General features: G+C 37.3%; 1 protein-coding gene across 1 annotated transcript in view; it reads right to left on the bottom strand.

Moving 5' to 3' along the window:
* The window catches only part of MGAT4C (MGAT4 family, member C), a 30,247-nt gene that overhangs the window by 3,938 nt on the left and 16,406 nt on the right, over nucleotides 1-9,903 (bottom strand). The window contains exon 2 of the mRNA XM_009075665.1: nucleotides 3,120-3,275. Coding sequence (XP_009073913.1) covers nucleotides 3,120-3,248 — 129 coding nt within the window. The 5' untranslated portion in view covers nucleotides 3,249-3,275. The remainder of the gene's footprint in view (nucleotides 1-3,119; nucleotides 3,276-9,903) is intronic.

The raw sequence follows: 9,903 nt of genomic DNA on the forward strand, positions 1-9,903 counted from the left end.
AATCTGATGACAGGCCAGTGTATGAATGAGTTCATATCTTCTGATATATACAGTATGCTAATGTACTAAAACTTCCTGATCTGTCATTAAAGGAGAGCATTGTGCAGTGATAGTACTGCTGCTAACAAGAACAACCATAGAAAAAATAAACAGCGCTCATATTTAATGGCATAAATATTAAAATGTGTGTCAAAGATATATTTTATGGCACAAAGAAATATTTCAATAAACAGATCTTACATTCCTTATAACTTCATTGTTTTTCTTTTATAGAAGTAGCAAATAATTCACTTCTGAGCTTAGTAAAGATCTTTGGCAGACATCCAGGGGCATCTACCTGCACTGTTATGCTCTCTTGATCTGCAACGTGTCTCTGGTAATTTCTCTCTAGTACTTCTGTGATACTTTGCATTTGCTCATAAATGATGAGAGGAAGTTTGATGTTGATCAGATTCAACATTAAAATGTAGCTCAATGGTTTAGGAAAAGAATACAACAGAACTTCATGAGATTTTCTGTGAAAAATGTCAGATGGGGGGGAAAAAAAAGCCATTCCAAAAACTTTGTTTTAAAACCAGCCTTTCTTTAATGTCAAAACATTATGTGACAATGATTCCAGAATAAAGCACCAAAAGTCCTTGCTTCATAAGAAGGGTTTGGAATGGAAACCAATTCTACTAAGGTTTTGCTACATAAAAAGTTTCAAAATGTTTAGAAATAGACAATGTCAGCACAAAATGTTTTGAATTTAACAAGCAAAATATTTAAACTGACCACAAAAATTTTCCTTTTTTCTTTTCGCTTTAATAAATTCCTTTTGTGGCTAACATATTTTTTTATAGTTGCTATATATACATTCCCAAAAAATGGATTTTTTCTATCTCTGACTTCTGACTACTATGCAGAGGTCAGTGAATCTGAGGAGCTTGATTAACTCTCTTTAATTGCAGCAATTTTGCCATGTGGGCCCCTACTTTCCCTTTCTGCAGCAAATGCCCTGCAGAAAACAGTGAAGGGATCCTTTGGAAACCGTCTGAGCAAAACCCAAAAGGTTCTCTTCCTTAGCATTTGCCACAATGAATCTCACTTAATTTTTCTAACATTTTGAAAAAGGCCACTCATCTTATCTTACATCTGGTGCCATAGATACCAGGCTCACATCCCCTTTACAGCCTGCTGCCTGTGGCTGGGAGAGTAACTCTGGGTCAGTTGCCTTCCTTCTATCAGTTACCTTCAAGAGATACTCCAGCAGGAGACTGGCTACAATTCAGAGGGCCTTTGGGGCTCTGAGGGCTTTCAGATTCTCATTCCTCAGGGGTAACTGGTTAGCCTGCTGTACTCAAAAGCTTTCCCAAAGTATCTCTCTCTTCACCACCAACACAAATTGCTCACCTTTTACCTCAGCAGAGAAAACACACCAGACAAGTTAACAGAGCTGTCAGACATGGTCAGGAAAGTTGAAAATAGCACAAAATAAATAAACTAAAAAGTCAACAGCCTAACACATTTGAAAAACACTTGAAGCACCATAAAGGTATCAAAAGATCTGGAAGAACTGTCAGGAGACTTGGCAAGAGACTTGGCTGGGAGCTACATGAATGCAAACATGCCAGAACTGTGATGAGAGAAGCAATGAGAGTGAGTTTCTAAAAAAAGGGGGGGGAAAGAGCAAATTAAGAATAAGACATGGAGCCATCTGGGGAGTTGGCAAATAGAACAGGAAAAGATTTCAAAAACAAACTAAGAGGAACACCATTAGCAGTGATAATAAAAGCACTTTCCAAAACATCTGGGGGAATTTGAAGCAATTAGTGAATGGAGAAGAAACATCAGGGAAAATACCACTAGGAAAAAAATGTGATAAGCCAGGTCAAATTTGATCATAATCAAGAAATTCTAAATAAATAAAAGACAGTGCAAAACCACAGCATTAGAGAAAGCAATGTCTGTAATGGAGTAACATGCTAGAAGCATGGGTTATCTTTTCAGGGGTTTAAAAAAAGTACTAGCATAGTCTTAATAATACTGTCATAAGCAATGTTATAAGTAAAATATTTTATATAAAAAGAATTAGGATGTTATATATGGTTCTGATATTGTAATGTAAGGATTACTATTTGTGCATTGCACTTTTTTCATACTATTATGTTTCTTTTCAGATCAAACTGACATAGGACTTCACCTTTTAGAATACTCGAAAGCCCGTACTGTCCCAGTACAATTCAAGATCAAGACAAGAGTGTCTAATCATATCACAATGTTACACATTGTTTAATCACCTTACTATTTGCAAACTCCAGTTGGTAAGCCACCACATTCTTTTACTGGGCCCAGTTCAGCCTCCAAAGAACTGGAAGTTCAATCCCTTAACCAAGTCTTCAGGGCTTACTTGACATTCAGCACTGAGACATCCCCGGGTTACATATAAACTGTAGAGTTATGTTACATCATTAGTAGCTTATTTGTTAAAATTCCTAAGACAAATCTTTCCATAAATCTTTTCAAAATCATAAACTTACAGCAGGTGTCATCTATGTCTAATTGTTAATGCTGTAGCACTGTACCCGTCAGATTCAAATCTGAGATACAGAAAGTGAGAAAAACACAAAATAAAAGCACTGAAATGAAATTACTCATGCAAGGAGCTTAAAATAGATGGAGTTAGTGTAAGTTTTCACCTATAATTTTATTTCTATAACAGCATTTAAAGCAATTTTCACAGGTGAGATTTGCAGTGGGGACTGAAAAAAGAGCGTCTAGCTCACACAAATGTTTCAGATGTAGTTTATTTTCAACATTAAAACTGAGGGAAATCCAGAAGTGTGGAAAATACAGAGGACATTTTGACACAAAGGAAGACACCCAATATATCTTTATGTTTTGCGACATTCATTATCTCCCATACTTCCAATAAACAGTGACATATTTACATCTGTGTAAAGGACTGTTAGGGTCTTAATGTTAAAATGGTTTCATCATAAAGGACACATTTTGAGTATACTTCACTTGTTAATGGCAGACAAACAGAAGAACTGAATCAGTTGTGAAATTTACTGTTTAACTATGGATGTATCCTGTTCTGTTGCTCCAGGATCATTTCTTCCATCTAAGAAACTTACCAAAACATAACCATCTTCAATGTACAAGTTCATGAACAGCAAGCAAACGACAAGGATTCCTAAGAATGACACTGCTGATCGTTTCCGCAAGCATCTCATTTTATCAAAATATTTCAAGCTGTGTCTCATGTGAAGAAGGGCATACAGTAGTGTCACCTATGAAACAAAACCACAGTATTACAAGAACTGTCCACCTGATAAGCATGAAAACAAATCAACTTACCTTCAGATATATTTAATCATTGTCATCTTTAAGCTTAATATACAATCTTAACTATAATATAAGCTTTTTCTTGTCAGTAAAGAAAAAAATACACTCTCATACCCATTTTAGGCTGTAATTATGATGTCACTGTGGTAGCAGTGCATCAGCAGTTCAGTTTCCCTTATTTACCAGTCAAATCCCAGCTTGATGCCTAGAGATGATGTACATTGTTTCATTGTGTACTTGTGTCTCCTCCCAAAGGCAGGTCAGACCAACAGGCAAGGACACAGCTACTGCGTGACTCAATGTGGTTGCCAATAAAAGAATTCTGGATACCAGAACTTCCAGGTACAAATAAAGTACCTTCCCTGAAGGTAGAAAGCAGTAGCAAGACTGTGCAGCATCCTTGTGCCTTTGATCTCTGCACTAGGATGGAAAAAACCTCATTGGACATGTCATTTTCTTCTTCAGAAGAAAGGTGGATGTCTATCTTAGACCAGACACATCTAAGCAGAGTATTGGGAAGTCCTTACTGACCCAATTAGAATAATCAAAAAACGAGTGGCATAGAGGATCATAAAGCCTCCCAGCAGTTCTTTTCAAGAAAGAGAAATGTTGAATATTTATTTTTGAAATCTTACTCCTTAAAATAGGACACTGCTCTTGTCCACCAAATCATACGCATTAACTTGCTTAGGACTACATGTGTTTGAACAAGATTTGGCCACAAACTAAAGGAAAAGACTCCAGATTGCACTGCCCAAACTCTGAAGGATTCTTAGCAAAAAAAAAAAAGTAGATTATAAGCTGATTTATGCTCTCAACCATATTTTGACTATTGTCAGTAGCAATGGCTGATTTTTCAATTGAATTTAATATATAGGTCATACACAAATGAAGAGTTTAAAGTTAGCCTGTGTGAAGTAGCAAAAAGCACTATACATGCAATGGTTAAACCTTACATATAAATACCTTCATTTTTGAAAGTATTGAAAATCTAAACTGACGCAAAATAAGCCAAATTAGGAGTTCCATAAAAAAAATTGTCATGTCATATAGAAAATTTTCTGGCCTAATAGCAAAAACACTTCCAAGCATAAAATTCAATATCTATTTGCTTTGCCAAACTGCATAAATATATCTAACGGTATAAAATATGAATCCATTAGACCCTAGAGAATTTGGAGGTAAATATATCAAATATTAGTTATGCAAATGTTTAACTGTAAGGTTTTGTCTGTATAGATTCAAAACGAGTAAAGAGACCAGTTGTACACAGAATGGTTTTAAATTCACAGTGTTGAGAATAAAACAAACTTGCATGTTGCATGAAGAAAAAAATGGAATTGACAACCATATAGATTTCTATCTGTATTTATTTGTCAGTGGGCTGAATTACAGACACCTGATTATTCTGAAGCTGGAAAAGCCCACTCTAGATATTTTGTAAGGTTACATCAAGGATTTAATTTTTCTTAATCTCTTATGAACATAACCTTCAGGAAGGAGCTGTTAGGGCCATGAATCTTCAAACACTAGCTCTCCCTATCACCCCGCATCTCCCTGTGCCAGCACAGTGGTTGCTGGGTGTCTGTGGATTCCAGTGGGCTGTTGTGGAAATGAAAGATTGTCCCTGTTTTAGAAAAGACATACACATAAGGTTTGGGTTTCCTTTTTTTTGTTTCTCCTCCTCACCCCTTTTACCCTCCCTGCTTTTTCTCCTAGTATAAGTACTGTTTTTTCAAAGCAGTACACTCTATTAAAAACCTATCAGAGGATCTCTGGATGAATTAAATACTCACACTTCTTAGATAGTGGCATTAACTACCCTGACTTTTGAAAATGCAGGTAGTGTGGGTTGGGGTGCTTGCAGTCACTGGCAGCTTATTACATATTGAGTTTCTTCTTTGGAAAATATTTTTCAGCCACAGGATGACTCTGTGTGCCATATTTGCTGACTGGACTGCAATATTGCACAATTTCCTCATCTCTGAGCAGCCTGACTGAAGTCCCTAAGGATGAGGAAGGGGACTTATGATCATATTGCTAGTCATGTTATATTAGTTTTTCTCCCATTGCGTTTTTCATTAGATTATTATTGTGTTGGATTAGGAATAAAAATTGAGGGAATTACACAGGTGAGGAATATAAACCTGTCATGACTAAAGCTGATGTACAGAAAGAGGAGAACCCAGTCACCACTCAGAGGAGAACAGGTGCATTGCAAAACATCATGCCACGAAGGGTTTTTGTTCCTCGGAGCTCCACAGGTAGGTGCACACCAAGTGCAGTCACCGGAGGGACAGGCTGCCCAAGGAGGGCAGATCTCGCGTCGCAGGGGAGGCTGTGGCTCCGGCGCTGGCACCAGGTGGCAGTGCGCGCCTGCCAGTCCCCAACCTGCTCCTCAACCCGCTCCTCCCAGCCAGTTCCTCTGAAGGTGCTGTTTGACATTCTTATACCGTAATCCTTTAGCTAAAACACGCCCAGGCTCATACATATGTACATACAGAATTCCTTACGTCTTTCCTAGAGCTGCTTCCTCTTGCAGCTCTATTTCCAATCCGTAACACTGTATTGTGGAGCACTGCACAAGTGAAATTTGCATGGAAAATAAATAAAGGTAAATCTACCTTTTTTTTCTGCAAGTAATGTCAGTCATCTTTTGAAAAATAGTCTCAGAAATTCCCGCAGTGAGACTCCTGATGGTCTATAAGACCATTTGAGCAGAATATTCACCATTACTACAAATCTAAGACTTTGATATCAGAAAAAAAGGGTTTCAAATCATAATTCAATTCTGAAGGCACAGCTTTGCTTGAAGATTTTCTGCCTTCATTATTCATGCACAATTAAGTAGCTATCAGGATGGTATAAATGCAATTTGTTTCATAAAGCTGGCATTAAGCAGTTAAACATAATTAATAAACATGAATGAATTATAAATCTTTTCCTTTCTAAATGAGATGTATTGCTTTCCTCAGTCCCTTCAGAGGGAACTCAAAAGACCTCAGATCACTATGAACATATATGTGCTGCTCTCAGACATACATGCGTAATTTTACACAGAAATGTGAAACTATATTTCCTTTGACTTTCTGATATGATACAGCAATGAACAGACAGTGAACTAAAAAACACAATGAACTAAAAAATGCATACCTTTAGAGTGTGAAGAGGCTGTTCTTTACAGGATCTGAAAAGGTGTGAAAGCTGTGTAAAAGGCCAAGATTGACTTTCACATGATAATGTGAGGTTTTCTCTTTGCAACACTCAGAATTTCATTTTTTCTTTTTTAAAAATAAATCCCAAATGACCATCCATTAAGAGTCTATTCTGAATAAACTAAGTCCATGAAACAACAGAATGAAATTAAAAGACTTAAATGCTAAGATTTTAAAACATATTTCAATTTTGATGTAGATATAGTGGTCCCCAAGAGGAAAATATGAGATAAAGCAAGATTTTTTTTCCTTATTTTCCTCTTTTCAGAGGAAAAGACTTTTTGCCATTGCTATAATGATTTCTTCAGGCCACATACATACACTCTCACTGTGCATATTTGATCCACTTTAACTCGTCACTACTTTCTGATAATACTAGGGATTTGTGCTTTGTCTTGTTTTCTGAGACTACTGTTTACTTTCCTGACATATTTCCTCCATAAACAGATGCATAAAAAGGCCCTGTGGTGTTCCTTTACCCTTAAGGATGCCAACCCAGTTTAAGGACCCAGCCTTACCTAACCAGTACAGTGAATCTGCTTGTACCTACAGCTGTACAGAGATGGAGTAACAAGGTCATCTTTGTATTATATTCTGGTCTGCTTAAGTGTTGTGCTCCAGCAGCTTGAGAAAAGTTGCTGATTTGCAGAGGCACTGATAGCTGTCAGAAATGGCAACTGCATTATTTTTATACTCTAAGATTCCAAATGAGGCACGTAGCTTTGCCTGTCACTGCAGAGTCCATATTCCAGGAGGTAAAGTAGAGCTGATCCACTGCCACATTTATCATATCAACAAAATCCATATATAACACACACACAAAAAAGGTTTATTAAATCCCTTGTGAACTTTATTGCAATCCCTGATTTGACTAAGGCACTCAGCAGCAGGTACTTTATTCCTCAGTCTTGTGACATACCATGCCACCAGTCTGTAACTGAATTGCTTTACTTGCAGTTCTTAATGCTTGTCCAATTTGTTTTTCAGTTCTTCTTTTTGGAAGGCTGCACACGATGCCTCAAGGATTGCATTCAGTTGTCTTTATAAAATGGCCAAAAAAAAGAGGAAAAAACAATAACAAAATGATTTTTTTTACATAGTTATTATTACATTCTGCATGTGTCATGGTTTTCTTATACAGAATTAAATAAAACAAATCCTAGGTTGTGATATACATTTGAGCTACAGATGGTAGTGAACTGGAGAATTATAATGGATAGGATACTCCATGGGGCTGAGACAGACTCCCAGCAAGATTCACTGGCTGACTTACTGAAAGCCTGAAAGTAAGTATAAAACATTTAAGGCTGACAGGCAGGATATTTGTTGTCACTGGCAGCAGGGGAGTAAAATCTGGTCTGAAGGAAAGGAAAGTTTAACTCAGAATGAGGCTAACCAATCCAGAGGGTAGAGCTCAGGTTTTACACTAGCTGTAAGTACATTGTTTGGATGCCTTTCCATTGTGTAGCTCCACATGCTTAAAATAAATGGTTTAAAGGTTACCATGTCTTCTGAAATTTAGACTGTAGATACAGAAAGTTAAAAGAAGAGATATAAAAGTAGGAAGATTACACAAAATTAAAAGTGATAAAGAGGATGGGCAAAAGAAATGGTTTTTCAAAAAATATTTGAAAGGCAAATTAATCTTTGATCCACAGAAAATGAGAGATCATTTCAAACACTGATGTAGCATACAGACATATACACACCCCAACAGTTTGGGAAAAGGGTTGAGAGTTTGGGAGGAAACAAATGATTCAATTGAGGCAAGTTACTAAACAATACAGAAAAGTAAAGAGCTTAAATTCGAAGCAGGTATTGGAGAATGAAGTGTCTTTCCTGTCTGACTGCTTCAGAGTGATATAAAATGGAGTCACAAAATTTGCTTTGGCTATATGCTCTGAACAAAATGTAATGCATTTCTTCTCGTGTGGAGGTGTCAAGTCTAATCAAAGGGAAGAGATGACTAAGAAGTGTGAAGCTGTATTGACTCAGACGGTAAAGCACGATCTAATCCATCACTGGATGGATGGCTGTATTCCACTGGATATATTTTATCAAGTAAGTTGTAGTGTAAAATACGGGGTTTAGAAAAATGATATAGACAGTGAGTTAATGGCATGTGGAAAAAGCCTAGAAGATAAGAAAAAAATTACAAAGAAATCTGAAATAGCCCTGAATTCCTGTTCCATGGAAACAAAGCAGTGAAGAAAATAAAACAGCATGGGCATGAAGAGGGAAGAGATAGCTAACTGTTACATCCAAAGAGTGAGATTAGAAGCTTTTAGAGATACAGGAGTGGGGTTTTAGGCTGCATCAGAAATACAGGGAGAAATCCTTGAGCATTGAAAATAGCACTGGGCACCATCCAGAGGAAATTATTTTTAGAAATATGATAGAGATCAAATTAAATAGATATTCAGTAGATTTTATCAATTGACTCATCAGTTAGTGAAAGAAATATATGAATACAAGTACTGATAGATTCAACAGCAAGATAAAACTTAAATGAACATTTATTATATAGCACATTTCTATAGTATTCAAGTATTTGGTTTAGCATATACCACATGCTACCAGGTAAACTAAATTTCTTGAGTCCATTGTGCATCAGACTGAATGAACTAGAGAGACATCCTGGTCTGAAGACACTTCTGCAGCTCTCAGTCCTTTCACCCAAAGCACAGACTCATCATATCTAAACCCTCAGCAACACTTAATCCATGTGCTAACTTTTGCTTCATGGTCCCACAGTCTCTTACCTGAGGTTTAGAGCTAAGAGCTTGTCAAGTACCATGGACATCACTTGGATTAATGGTGCACTGAGATGTAGATAAACTTATTTTTGTGGTGAAAGGAAAATGAACTTAAGTGTTTGACCAAAGCAAATTAGTCTTAATGAGAAGTGTTTCATCTGATTCTGGTGAAATCTGTTCATGGTTTTCTCTACGGCACATTCTGTAGCCTCATCTAACAGAGAGGTAAGTAGCTATTTCACAGAACTGCAATATCACAGAATGGTTGAGGCTGGAAGGAACCTTTGGAAGTCATCTGTTCCACCCTCCATGTCTGTGTAGAGCCACCTGGAACCAGGTGCCCAGGATTGTGTCCAGGTAGCTTTTGAATATATCCAAGGAGGACAATCCACAAATGAACAGAGCAGCCATGTGTCAGTGCTGTCACTCTCACAGTAAAAACGTTGCTTCCTGATGTTCAGAGGAAACTTCCTCTGTTTCAGTTTGTGCCCACTGCCTCTGGTCCTGTCACTGGGCACCACTGGCTCTGTCTTCTTTGTACCCTCCCTGCAGTTATTCATATACACTGGTAAGATTCTCCTTGAGCCTCCTCTTCTCCAGGC

This window comes from Acanthisitta chloris, unplaced genomic scaffold (assembly GCF_000695815.1).
Source record: "Acanthisitta chloris isolate BGI_N310 unplaced genomic scaffold, ASM69581v1 scaffold585, whole genome shotgun sequence".
NCBI classification, from domain to species: domain Eukaryota; kingdom Metazoa; phylum Chordata; class Aves; order Passeriformes; family Acanthisittidae; genus Acanthisitta; species Acanthisitta chloris.